At 39.5% G+C, this 14,951-nt stretch overlaps 1 protein-coding gene across 1 annotated transcript; it reads right to left on the bottom strand.

The window, feature by feature from the left end:
- Nucleotides 1-982: 982 nt before the first annotated feature.
- Nucleotides 983-3,172, bottom strand: LOC130825015 (uncharacterized). The gene has a single exon (XM_057690041.1). It carries the CDS (start codon nt 3,170-3,172, stop codon nt 983-985), a length of 2,190 nt encoding a protein of 729 aa, XP_057546024.1.
- Nucleotides 3,173-14,951: the final 11,779 nt, after the last annotated feature.

Genomic DNA, 14,951 nt, shown 5'->3' with positions numbered 1-14,951 from the left:
GGCGTATAAGGTGATCAATATCAGTATATGTCAGTTAGAACATAATCGCAGCAGCTGATCATTTCAAGTGGAGTAAATACTTGATTGTTTAGGCAACACCCAACCATGGAGGAGTTAGAATTGAGGACAATTCTTTCCAAAGAGGGAGGAGTTGAAACAAATGTGGATGTTTCAAATAAAGACAACAAAACAGGCCCAAATGAAAGATCAAGGCCAGCCAAGGATGTCAACCCTTTGCTGCAGAATATTCGCATACCAGAAACAGAACAAGGTAGCAGCAACACATTACCTGCCAGGCTACCTTGCATGGACTGAAAACAAGAGGAATAAGAACTTCTTTGATCAATCATAAAGAGGTAGAGCTAGGCTGCATAGCAATCTACAAGGGAGAGCATTAAACATGGAACAAGAATAAAAGCACGTGCCAGAAAACATAAACCCAAGACCCATGTCAGACAGCAATCAAAGAACCCTTCTGTTTCTGTTTTCTATTTTTCTGATTTTTTCTGTTTTGTTAAATAAAGGCCACGTGTATTAGGCGTGCTGTGTAATAAGTTGTAACGGCTAGTCATGACTCTTAGTCTATAAATATGCCTAAGCTCCTCATTGTAAACGGTCGAAGTATTAATCAAAGTAATTCAGTTTTAAACAAATTGTCTTAGAAGTGTTTGTGGAACAAAACTTCTACAAGGGGTGCGGAGCATCTCTTCATTGGAATACCGTTGGTTGTGGAGCAGCCACCGGAATTTCAAAAATCTACACAATACAAGGGATTACACCTTGGGTTGTATAGGAGGATTAGAGAGGCGTGGTGAGTGAAGCCAAACCTTTATAATCCACAACAATCAGCCAAGAAACAGATTCTTGGTTTGTTTGTGAACAACAGTGGCTATATTGATCAGTCCTTAGAGTATTTCATCGTGTTTCAAAGCCATTGGCTGGTTTAATGCTCATCTATGCAACCTAGAGGATCTAGCTTGCCTTAGATTCGCATCAAAACCTCATTCATCAATCTCATGAAAGTGCTGGGGGCTCCTGTCAAGCCGAAGGGCATCACTAGCCACTCATACAAACCATACTTTGTCTTAAAAGCAGTTTTCCATTCATCCCCTTCTTTCATTCTGATTTGATGGTAACCACTCCTTAAGTCAACCTTGCTAAACCATTGTGCTCCTGATAGCTCGTCCAACATGTCATCTATCCTAGGTATGGGAAACCTATATTTGATGGTGATATTATTAACACTCCTGCTATCTATGCACATCCTCCACGTCCCATCCTTTTTAGGCACAAGCAGAGTAGGTACTGCACAGGGGCTGAGACTTTCTCTCACATATCCTCTTTGTAGTAACTCTTCCACTTGCCTTTGTAGCTCCTTGGTTTCTGTGGGGTTAGTCCTGTAGGCTGGCTTGTTAGGTAGAGGGGCTCCTGGTATGAGATCTATCTGATGTTCAATCCCTCTCACAGGTGGTAAACCCTTAGGCAGGTCATCAGGAAACACATCCATGTACTGCTGTAACAGGGGCTTCATTTCAGGGGGTATCTCTGCTGGCTGTTCTATTTCCTTAGTAACCAAGACATAAACCTCATTCCTGTTTTTAATTTCCTTTTCACACACTCTTCTACTGATCAAGTGAACAGGTTTCCTCACAGGAGGGGGTATGGCCATATGTGGAGGCAGGGGAATCAGTACTTTGGGCTTCCCTTCATGCCTAATAGTATAGGTGTTGGTAAATCCATTATGTATGCTTCTCCTGTCATATTGCCAGGGTCTTCCCAAAAGTATATGGCAGGCATTCATTTCTAACACATCACACAACACTTTGTCTTGATATGAACCTATAGCAAACCCTACTAAACATTGTTTGCTCACTGAACCAGTTGCATTGTTGTCCAGCCACTTGAGTTTGTATGGGTGTGGATGAGGTCTGGTTTTTAGATTTAAATCTGTCACCAAATCCCAGCTAACACAATTTGATTCACTTCCCCCATCAATTATCATTTCACAAACTTGATCCTTTACTTTACACTTAGTTTGAAAAATGTTCTCTCTTTGGTTGCTTTCTTTTTCTTCACATGTGGTGTGTAGATTTCTCCTTATGATCAGATTGTAGCAACCTTCCTCAGGTAAAATCCTTTCCAATCCTTCATCAAACTCTTCTTCATCAACGCTATGTTCATACCTTACTGTTTTGCCAAATTCATCAACTCTGTAAGATCCATCTGGCTCATGCTCAGCCACTGGAGGCCAATCCTCCTCCACCCTACCATTTCTTACTACTAACATCATCTTGGGTTGGGTATCCTCATTGATTTCCTTCCACTCTTGAACAGTGAAGACTCTAATGTTGGGGCAATCCTTTTTATAATGTCCATGACCATGGCATTTAAAACAAACCACCTTGTTTAAGGGTATAGGTATTCTGTCAGGGGCATTGGTGTTTTGTTCTGCTTTCCTCTGTGTCTTGGGTGATACAGGTCTGGATTGTCTGGGTGAGTATGCCTTAGGGGATCTGTTGTAGCTGTTCCCTGTCACCCTTCTCTTGTTGAAGTTTTGCTCATAGATTGGGGCTAGGTTAAAAGCTGTTTGTAGGTCTAATGTAGGCATGGTCATGAGTTGATCCCTAATGTCTTCTCTCAACCCAGATAAAAACTTAGTCAGTTTCAAGTCCTCTGCATCCTCTATATCACACATCACCACCAACTTTTCCCATTCATGTATGTATTCAGTCACAGTTCTGCCCTTTTGACTAAGGGTGCTCCACTTAATGTACATTTGATGCTTGAAATTGATGGGGACATATTTCCTGTTCAAGTGCTTTTTCAATTTATCCCAAGTATCAACTCTTTCCCTATGTTCCCTTACCCTCTGCCTTTGTATTCCTTCCAGCCACATAGCAGCAAGTTTAGTGAGTTTCATCTTGGCCATTTTGTACTGTCCTTCAGGTGTAGTTCCTCTGTACTCAAAGTATCTTTCCATACTCGCTTCCCATTCCAAATACTCCTCAGGATTACTGGATTGTCCATCAAAATCCTTAATGTCTATCCGTATCATTTTATCTTCATGATCATCACTAGGGTGATGGGGTTGTCTCTGTTGATTTCCTACTCCAGTAATGTGCTGAACCAGCATCCGTAGGGTTTCCTCTATGGTCTCTACTCTTGCTTCCATGGTTTAGGTCTCAACAAACAAAAAGCAAGCACACAGACACAACAAGGCTTCTAAGTCTCAACAGCTAGGAACCAACACACAAAGCACACAGGGGCTCTAAGTCTCAACAGCTAGATACCAGCTCACAAACAAGATGCTCAAACAAATAATGCAGCAAGACAACAATGTATGGATGCACAACAAAGATCACAGCTATACCAACAAACAATTATTTTTAACAAGAATCAGGCTGATAAACTCTCACAGCAATAATGACAATCAACAATGTATTCAAGAATACCAGAAACGAAATTCTGAAACCCTAAATCAAATTTTGATTTTCAAAAAATCAGAAATCGCGCCAAGTAAGAAATCTCCTTCAAGATTGCCTGATAAATGTTCAAATATATCAAATCGTGATACGAAAACGTGTAATTATGACCAATTAACAAATTTAAAAACAATTGAAACAACGAATTTGATGAAGAACAAATGTAGAAAACCAATTTGTCAGAAAACGAAATTTTGCTTTTCCAGATTTTGAAAACTTCGTTTAATCCAATTAGAAATTGAATTAAGCCTTAAGAACTATATCAAAGATTAATTGAAGATCACCTTTATCCGGATTAACAATTGCATGTAAATCCGAATGTAAGTTTAGAACGATTTTACCAGATTCGCACGCGTTACAAGCCAGTCGCCTCTGGTGTTCCTTGCAGGATATTCCTTCGTTTCTCTTTCCAACAATGGTGGGTTGTGCCCTCTCGTCACTTACGCTCTGATACCAATTTGCACCAGGATTGGGCCCCTCGCCTTCTCAATCTTGCGCTGAATCACTCCTTTACTTGGAGATAGCCAAACAGATGCGAAAGCCTTCACAAACTCCACCAATACGCACCCAAGAATGCACTTCTTGATTCTTAGGCCAGCCTCGTGATCCTCCTCTTCAGGTTTCCCTCACCCTTGGGCTGAATCCACGACCTTCCTCAAAGCTTCACTCGCTCTTGTAGCAAAGGTTACACTCTAGATTACTCCTCAATCTAGTTTCAGAGATTGTCTACTCTTGAATCGTGTTGGGACCGATTGAAAACTATACGCCAATATACTCAAGGAAATGAAGAGAACGTTCTAAGCAATGTAAAGGATTGAATCTATGTAAACTGAATGAAAACTCTTATTAATCTCTGGAATGTCCCATTACACTAAGGCTAGATGCCTATATATAGCTTTCTATGTATTTACAACGGCTATCTTTACACGTGCCTCTCACAAGGCTTATTTAAAAACAGAAATCAGACAAAAATGACTAAGTACTGGATGGCCTTCTTTGCAGTGGCTAGCGACTGGGGCACCTTGTGCTGGTTCTCCCGGCTTCTATGATTATTGTCAGTAGGGTCCTAGGCCCTTGATGGCTAGGTCCATGTGCCAAGATGTCATATCTTTCTTGGTCACCCCTTTGAAGCTCGTGGTTAAGTCTCAGGCAACAGAGTAAGGTGGCCTGGTCGTAAGCAGACTGCTGGGTGGTGTCTTGACTGTTTGCACATGCTGTGTGGCCTTCTGTTTTCTTGCATATCTCTTGGGTAGGAGTAAATGGTTCGTGGTGTGGGTTGTCGTTCTCAACATGTTCCAAACTTAGATGCTCAAGATTTGTTTGCGTAGGAGCAGTAGGAACAGTAGGATCAGTGGGAACAGCTTCAGTGGGAACAGTTTGTAGTTCCCCTGTACTTGGACCATATTCTGAGCAGGGCGAATATGGTTCACATTCATCCTTGTTCATTCTTCATCGCTCATTCTTCACTGATCATTCATGCTTGTTCATTCTTCATCGTTCATTGTTCATTGATCAAAGATCCTTGTTCATTCTTCATCGTTCATTCATCATTGATCATTGATCCTTATTCATTCTTCATCGTTCATTCTTCATAGATCATTGATTCTTGTTCATTCTTCATCGTTCATTCTTCATTGATCATTGATCCTTATTCATTCTTCATCGTTCATTCTTCATTGATCATTGATCCTTGTTCATTCTTCATCGTTCATTGTTCATTGATCATTGATCCTTGTTCATTCTCCATCGTTCATTCATCATTGATCATTGATCCTTGTTCATTCTTAATCGTTCATTCTTCATTGATCATTGATCCTTGTTCCTTCTTCATCGTTCATTCATCATTGATCATTGATCCTTGTTCATTCTTCATCGTTCATTCTTCACTGATCATTAATCCTTGTTCATTCTTCATCGTTCAATGTTCATTATTCATTGATCCTTGTTCATTCTTCATCGTTCATTCTTCATTGATCATTGATCCTTTTTCATTGTTCATCGTTCGTTCTTTATTGATGATTGAGCCTTGTTCATTCTTCATCGCTCAATCATCATTGATCATTGATCCTTGTTCATTCTTCATTGATCATTAATCCTTGTACATTCTTCATCATTCATTCTTCATTGATCATTGATGCTTGTTCATTCTTCATCATTCATTCTTCATTGATCATTCATCCTTGTTCATTCTTCATCGTTCGGTCTTCATTGATCATTGATCCTTGTTCATTCTTCATCGTTCATTCTTCATTGATCATTCATCCTTGTTCATTCTTCATCTTTCAATCATCATTGATCATTGATTCTTGTTCATTCTTCATCGTTCATTCTGCACTGATCATCAATCCTTGTTCATTTTTCATCGTTCAATGTTCATTATTCATTGATCCTTGTTCATTCTTCATCGTTCATTCTTCATTGATCATTGATCCTTTTTCATTGTTCATTGTTCGTTCTTTATTGATGATTGATCCTTGTTCATTCTTCATCACTCAATCATCATTGATCATTGATCCTTGTTCATTATTCATTGATGATTAATCCTTGTTCATTCTTCATCGTTCATTCTTCATTGATCATTGATGCTTGTTCATTCTTCATCATTCATTCTTCATTGATCATTCATCCTTGGTCATTCTTCATCGTTCAGTCTTCATTGATCATTGATCCTTGTTCATTCTTCATCGTTGATTCTTCATTGATCATTCATCCTTGTTCATTCTTCATCGCTCATTCTTCATTGATCATTCATCCTTGTTCATTCTACATCGTTGATTGTTCATTAATCAAACATCCTTGTTCATTCTTCATCGTTCATTCATCATTGATCATTGATCCTTATTCATTCTTCATCGTTCATTCTTCATTGATCATTGATCCTTGTTCATTCTTCATCGTTCATTCATCATTGTGCACCAAGATTGTGTCCTCCGGATTCACAATCTTGCACTCTACCAATCTAATCCTTAGATTGAATCACACAATGCGGAAAAACAAAACAGAACCCACCAAACTACGCCCAAGAAACCACTTCTTGGTTCTCAGGTCAGCCTCGATACCACCCTTATCCGGCTTCACTCACCCTTTGGGCTTGGTATACGACCCTCCTCTAAACTTCACTCGTTCTTGTGGGAAGGTTACACACTAGGTTGATTCTCAATCCCAGTTTCAGAAGTGTTCCACACTTCGTTTGTGTTGTGACTGATGAAGATGAAGATGTTTACGCAAGGAGGAAGAAGAGATCAAACACTTTGCAAAACTGAATGAAGAATACTAAAAACTGAATGAAATAGATTGATACTCAATTGATTGTCCCATACAGAGAAACTAGGCACCCATATATAGCTTTCTATGATTACAACGGCTAGCTACACGCGTGCCAAGTACATGACCAATTTAAAACAGAAAAACAAAGAAATTTGGCTAAGTATAGAATACATGTTCTGACTAGTGACTGGGGCACCTTGCACTCAACCCTCCGCCCTCTATGCTTAGTGTTAGGAGGGTCCTAGGCCCATGATGGCTAGGTCCATGCATGAGGATGCCATCTTGACCTGGATCGTACTGTGAAAGCCCATGGTTTGATCTGAAACAAGCCAACAAGGTTGCTTGTTCGCCAGCCCACTGGTCAGAGTCCAATTCTTGTTTCTGATGTTCTTTGCTCGACTGTTTCTGGGATTCGCTCGATGGGTCGAGTGAAAGATCAGTGTAGAGATAAGTGGTTGTCTGATGCTTATGCCATCTCTTGCTTGAGTGACTCTGTTCTTTGCTCGATGTCTCGAATGTGAGATCAGTAGGAAACTTATGTTGATGAAGAGCTTTGCTCGGTTGGCTCTGTAATCTGCTCGAGTGTTCGAGTGAGTTGCTCGGATGCTCGAATGTAGAGTTGATGCAGGGGTGACTTTTGCTCAGATGAGTCAGAGAGCTGCTCGATGGGTCGACTAAGGATTCTTCTCTTGCCAATGAGTCCCTTCTTGGATCAAGGTCATGTCTTGGACTTGAACCATGGTCCTCATATGGTTCAACTCCTCCTTCTTTGGAAAGAATTGACCCCAATTCTTGGTCTTCCTTGTATAGTTGCAGGTCTCCAATGTTGAATGTGTTGGAGATGTTGTAGGTATCAGGTAGCTTCACTTGATATGCATTTTCCCCATATTTAGCAATGATAGGGAAAGGTCCAGCTGCTCGAGGCATTAGCTTGTTCTTCCTCAATTGTGGAAATCTCTCTTTTCTGAGGTGCACCCAAACCAAGTCTCCCACCTTCAGTGCTTCCCTTTTCTTGTGCTTCCCATCAGCTTTGAGCTTGTACTTCTCATTAGCTCTGCATATGTTTTCCTTGACCTCTTTATGCAATTTAATCAGTTCAGCTGCTTGTTCCACAGCATCCTTCTGTTTCCTGTCATCAACATTGACATGCATTAGGTCTATTGGCAATAAGGGGTTTTCCCCATACACACATTGAAAAGGTGAATGCTTTGTAGCCCAATTAGGGCTCCTATTGTAAGCAAATTCAGCTTGGCTTAGCTTAAGGTCCCAGTCCCTAAGATGCTTGCCTACAATGGTCCTCAAAATGGATCCTAAGGTCTTATTTGTTACCTCAGTTTGACCATCAGTTTGAGGATGATGGCTTGTGCTGAATAACAAATTGGTTCCTAACAGCTTCCATAAAGTTTTCCAAAAGTGGCTAAGGAACTTTCCATCCCTATCTGAAACAATGGATTTGGGAACCCCATGCAATCTTATAATTTCAGAAAAATATAACCTAGCTATATGCTGTGCATCATCAGTTTTTGTGCAAGCAATAAAGTGTGCCATTTTTGAGAATCTATCAACCACTACCATGATAGAGTCCTTCTGCCTTTGAGTTCTAGGCAAGGCCATGACAAAATCAATACTCACATGCTCCCAAGGCTTGTCAGCCACAGGTAAGGGTAAGTATTCCCCTTTGTGAAAAGTGATTTTAGCTTTAATGCATGATTCACACTTTAGTATGTATTTGCCTACTGTGCCTAACATTTTGGGCCAGTAAAAATGTTCACTTAACATATCTAAGGTCTTTTGTATGCCAAAGTGACCACTTAAACTTCCCTCATGCACTTCCTTTACTAACAACAGTCTTAAGGAGGTCTTAGGTATGCATAGCCTATTGTTTTTGAAAAGAAAACCCTGTTGTAGGTGGAAAACACCTTGGGGTTCTTTTAAACATGCTGAATACAAGTCACAAAAATCAGGATCATTAGCATATTGTTCCTTAATCATCTCAAATCCAATAACTTTAGCATTTAGCACAGACAGTAAGTTGTATTTCCTACTTAATGCATCAGCAATCACATTGGTCTTTCCTGTTTTATACTTTGCTGAAAAATTAAAGGTCTGTAGGAATTCAACCCATCTAGCATGTCTTGGGTTAAGTTTGTTCTGCCCATGGATATTTTTCAAAGACTCATGATCAGTGTATAGTATGAAGGGTTGCATTTTCAGATAATGAGACCAATTCTCCAAAGCTCTTATCATAGCATAAAATTCTTTATCATAGGTGGAGTAATTAAGCCTGGATTTATTTAGCTTTTCACTAAAGAATGCAACTGGTCTACCTTCTTGGATTAGGACTGCTCCTATTCCAGTGCCACAAGCATCACATTCTACCTCAAAAGGCTTAGTGAAGTCAGGCAGCTTCAAAACAGGGGCTTTGCACATGATGTCTTTGATGAGTTCAAAGGCTTTTTGTGCTTCTGTGGTCCAACTAAAAGTTCCCTTCTTAGTACATTCTGTGATAGGGGTCATGATAGTACTGAAATTCTTAATGAATCTCCTATAAAAAGATGCAAGGCCATGGAAAGATCTCACTTGTGTAACAGAGGTAGGTACAGGCCAATTTTTTACAGCCTCTACTTTGGATGGATCAAACTTTACCCCATCTTTGCCTATGATGAATCCTAAAAATCCCACTTCTTGCATAAGAAAACTACATTTTTCTAATTTCCCATAGAGTTTTTGTTTCCTTAAAGTTTCAAAGAGTTGCTGCAAGTGATTAAGGTGCTCTGTAAGCTCTCTGCTGTAGATCAGAATGTCATCAAGATAAACCACTATGAATTTTCCCAAAAAAGGTCTCAACACTTCATTCATTAACCTCATGAAGGTGCTTGGTGCTCCTGTTAACCCAAATGGCATTACTAGCCATTCATATAAGCCATACTTAGTTTTAAAAGCAGTCTTCCATTCATCCCCTTCTTTCATTCTAATTTGATGGTAACCACTCCTCAAGTCTACTTTACTAAACCAATGTGCACCTGATAATTCATCAAGCATATCATCTATTCTTGGTATGGGAAACCTATACTTAATAGTGATATTGTTAACACTCCTACTATCAATGCACATCCTCCAGGTTCCATCCTTCTTAGGCACAAGCAAGGTAGGTACAGCACATGGACTAAGGCTTTCCCTTACATACTCTCTGTAACAGCTCCTCTACTTGTCTCTGTAACTCCTTGGTTTCTGTGGGGTTGGTTCTATAAGCTGGCTTGTTAGGTAATGGTGCTCCAGGTATGAGATCAATTTGGTGTTCTATTCCCCTAATTGGTGGTAATCCTTTAGGCAAATCATCAGGGAACACATCAGCAAACTGCTGAAGCAGGGGTTTCACCTTTGAGGGTATCTCCTCTGTTTTCCCTACTTCTTTGGTAAATAGAATGTATACTTGGCTTTTACACTTGATTTCTTTTTCACAAACCTTCCTACTGATTAAGTGAACAGGTTTATGGGGTGGAGGGGGTATAGCCTTATGAGGTGGTAAAGGGATAAGGTCTTTAGTCTTTCCTTCATGCTTCACTGTATAAATGTTAGTGTAGCCATTGTGTATGCTTTTTCTGTCATATTGCCAAGGCCTTCCCAAAAGCACATGGCATGCACTCATATCTAGCACATCACATAACACTTGATCCTTGAAAGAGCCTATGTTAAATCCAATCATGCATTGCCTACTCACAGAACCACTTGAATTCTTATCTAACCATTTGAGTTTATAGGGGTGTGGATGTGGTTTGGTTTTCAACTTCAGATCTGAAACTAATCCTGAACTGACACAATTAGTCTCACTTCCTCCATCAATAATCAAGTCACATACTCTATTCCCTATTCTGCATTTGGTCTGGAATATGCTTTCCCTTTGGTTACTCATTTGCTCTTCACAAGTGGAATGCAAGCTTCTCCTAACAATCATGTTATAATGCTCATCTTCAGGTAAGACTCTTTCCCTCTCTTCTTCTGAATCCTCCTCAGTACTATGTTCATATCTAACCATATTCCCAAAGTCATCTTGTATATAAGTCCCATCTGGTTCATTTTCAAGACTGTGGGGGTCATCCTCCTCTACTCTTCCATTTCTGATCACTAACATGACTTTTTCCCTAGTATCAGCCTTTATATCCTTCCATTCTTGGGCAGTAAACACCCTAGCATTAGGACATTCATTTTTATAATGTCCATGCCCATGGCATTTGAAACAAACTATCTTACTCATAGGCACAATTGTTTTGTTTGATCCACTAGCATACTGCTCTGTTCTTCTCTGGTTCAGGGGTGAGTTTGGCCTCTGGTTCTTGGGTGAACTAGGTCTTTGGTTCTTAGGTGGGTTAAACTTAGGGGGCTTATTGTAGTTATTCCCTGTTTGTCTCCTTTTGTTAAAGTTTTGCTCATATATAGGGGCCATGTTAAAGGCTGTTTGGAGGTCTAAAGTAGGCATCATCATAAGCTGATCCCTGATATCTTCCCTTAGTCCAGACATAAACTTGGTTAGTTTCACCTCCTCTGTATCCTCTATTTCACAAAGCACAACTAACTTCTCCCATTCCTGTATATAATCAATCACACTTCTTCCCCTTTGGTTTAAGGTGCTCCATTTCATATACAATTGATGTTTGAAGTTCACAGGGACATACTTTCTGGTCAGAAGCTTCTTAAGCTTGCCCCATGTTTCAATCCTTCCCCTATTCTCCCTTGCCCTTGTCCTTTGTACCCCTTCAAGCCATATAGCAGCAAACTTGGTGAGCTTCATCTTGGCGATTCTATACTGTTTTTCAGGAGGAGTTTCCATAAACTCAAAGTACCTCTCCAAACTTGATTCCCATTCCAAGTAATCCTCAGGGTTATGGGAATGACCATCAAAATCCTTGATGTCTACCTTGAGCAACCTATCCTCATGGTGATTCTGTGGTTGAGGGGGTAATCTCTGTGGGTTCCCTCTCCCTTCTTGTGTAATGTGCTGAACCAACATGTGTAAGGTCTCCTCTATGGTTTGCATCCTGGCTTCCATGGTTCTAAGGTCTCAAACTAGCCAAACAAAGAACACACACACAAAGCCCAGAACAAGCACACACACTACAGCAAACAAGAACACACAAAGGTCTCCTAAGTCTCAACAGCTAAGAACCAACACACAAAGCAAACAGGGGCTCTAAGTCTCAACAGCTAGATACCAGCTCACAAACAAGATGCAACAATGATCAATTCAAACAGAAAACAATCTCAGCAGCAATGTATGCACAATCAAGAATGTTCAAACCAACAAATCAATGCCAAAGCTGTAATGTAAACTCAGACTATAGATGATTAAGGCAACAAAAAGAGATCAAACTCTCAAATTGTAACCCTAATAATCAAAGAGACAATTTCTCAGAACAATTAAAAATGTCGAACAACCAATTCTCGACAATAAAATACTTGATCAGCAATGTAATAACGTGAAAATGGTAATAAAAGAATGTTATATCTGTATTATAATCAATTAACAAATCAATTTAATCAATTATAAACAGGAAAACAATGTTTAAAGATTTTCGAAAATTTTTCAGAAAACGTTCGTCAGATTTTAAAACTTCGTCTAACTCAATTGGAAATTGATTTAGACCCTAAAACTATGTAGAAGATTGATTGAATATCACCTCTAAACGAAATTACAATTGCATGTAACTTGCGTTCAAAATTTAGAACGATTTTACCAGTTTTGCGCGTGTTTCAGAAATTCCAGTCTTCTCTGATACTCCTGTGCGATTTCTTCGATAATCCTTCAACAATGGTGGTTTGCGTCCTCTCGTAACTTGTGCTCTGATACCAACTTGCACCAAGATTGTGTCCTCCGGATTCACAATGTTGCACTCTACCAATCTAATCCTTTGATTGAATCACACAATGCGGAAAAACAAAACAGAACCCACCAAACTACGCCCAAGAAACCACTTCTTGGTTCTCAGGTCAGCCTCGATACCACCCTTATCCGGCTTCACTCACCCTTTGGGCTTGGTATACGACCCTCCTCTAAACTTCACTCGTTCTTGTGGGAAGGTTACACACTAGGTTGATTCTCAATCCCAGTTTCAGAAGTGTTCCACACTTCGTTTGTGTTGTGACTGATGAAGATGAAGATGTTTACGCAAGGAGGAAGAAGAGATCAAACACTTTGCAAAACTGAATGAAGAATACTAAAAACTGAATGAAATAGATTGATACTCAATTGATTGTCCCATACAGAGAAACTAGGCACCTATATATAGCTTTCTATGATTACAACGGCTAGCTACACACGTGCCAAGTACATGACCAATTTAAAACAGAAAAACAAAGAAATTTGGCTAAGTATAGAATACATGTTCTGACTGGTGACTGGGGCACCTTGCACTCAACCCTCCGCCCTCTATGCTTAGTGTTAGGAGGGTCCTAGGCCCATGATGGCTAGGTCCATGCATGAGGATGCCATCTTGACCTGGATCGTACTGTGAAAGCCCATGGTTTGATCTGAAACAAGCCAACAAGGTTGCTTGTTCGCCAGCCCACTGGTCAGAGTCCAATTCTTGATTCTGATGTTCTTTGCTCGACTGTTTCTGGGATTCGCTCGATGGCTCGAGTGAAAGATCAGTGTAGAGATCAGTGGTTGTCTGATGCTTATGCCATCTCTTGCTTGAGTGACTCTGTTCTTTGCTCGATGTCTCGAATGTGAGATCAGTAGGAAACTTATGTTGATGAAGAGCTTTGCTCGGTTGGCTCTGTAATCTGCTCGAGTGTTCGAGTGAGTTGCTCGGATGCTCGAATGTAGAGTTGATGCAGGGGTGACTTTTGCTCAGATGAGTCAGAGAGCTGCTCGATGGGTCGACTAAGGATTCTTCTCTTGCCAATGAGTCCCTTCTTGGATCAAGGTCATGTCTTGGACTTGAACCATGGTCCTCATATGGTTCACATTGATCATTGATCCTTATTCATTCTTCATCGTTCATTCTTCATAGATCATTGATTCTTGTTCATTCTTCATCGTTCATTCTTCATTGATCATTGATCCTTATTCATTCTTCATCGTTCATTCTTCATTGATCATTGATCCTTTTTCATTCTTCATCGTTCATTGTTCATTGATCATTGATCCTTGTTCATTCTCCATCGTTCATTCATCATTGATCATTGATCCTTGTTCATTCTTCATCGTTCATTCTTCATTGATCATTGATCCTTGTTCCTTCTTCATCGTTCATTCATCATTGATCATTAATCCTTGTTCATTCTTCATCGTTCAATGTTCATTATTCATTGATCCTTGTTCATTCTTCATCGTTCATTCTTCATTGATCATTGATACTTTTTCATTGTTCATCGTTCGTTCTTTATTGATGATTGATCCTTGTTCATTCTTCATCGCTCAATCATCATTGATCATTGATCCTTGTTCATTCTTCATTGATCATTAATCCTTGTTCATTCTTCATCATTCATTCTTCATTGATCATTGATGCTTGTTCATTCTTCATCATTCATTCTTCATTGATCATTCATCCTTGTTCATTCTTCATCGTTCGGTCTTCATTGATCATTGATCCTTGTTCATTCTTCATCGTTCATTCTTCATTGATCATTCATCCTTGTTCATTCTTCATCGTTCAATCATCATTGAACATTGATTCTTGTTCATTCTTCATCGTTCATTCTGCACTGATCATTAATCCTTGTTCATTTTTCATCGTTCAATGTTCATTATTCATTAATCCTTGTTCATTCTTCATCGTTCATTCTTCATTGATCATTGATCCTTTTTCATTGTTCATTGTTCGTTCTTTATTGATGATTGATCCTTGTTCATTCTTCATCGATCAATCATCATTGATCATTGATCCTTGTTCATTCTTCATTGATCATTAATCCTTGTTCATTCTTCATCGTTCATTCTTCATTGATCATTGATGCTTGTTCATTCTTCATCGTTCATTCTTCATTGATCATTCATCCTTGTTCATTTTTCATCGTTCAGTCTTCATTGATCATTGATCCTTGTTCATTCTTCATCGTTGATTCTTCATTGATCATTCATCCTTGTTCATTCTTCATCGCTCATTCTTCATAGATCATTCATCCTTGTTCATTCTACATCGTTCATTGTTCATTGATCAAAGAGGCTTGTTCATTCTTCATCGTTCATTCATCATTGAT

This window comes from Amaranthus tricolor, chromosome 10 (genome assembly GCF_026212465.1).
Source record: "Amaranthus tricolor cultivar Red isolate AtriRed21 chromosome 10, ASM2621246v1, whole genome shotgun sequence".
In the NCBI taxonomy this organism is placed as follows: domain Eukaryota; kingdom Viridiplantae; phylum Streptophyta; class Magnoliopsida; order Caryophyllales; family Amaranthaceae; genus Amaranthus; species Amaranthus tricolor.
The sequence above is the reverse complement of the archived record's forward strand: the minus strand, read 5'-3'. Positions and strand labels throughout refer to the sequence as shown.

Excerpts from the sequence above, each read along its gene's own strand:
- LOC130825015 (XM_057690041.1), bottom strand. The coding sequence starts at position 3,172 with ATGGAAGCAAGAGTAGAGACCATAGAGGAAACCCTACGGATGCTGGTT.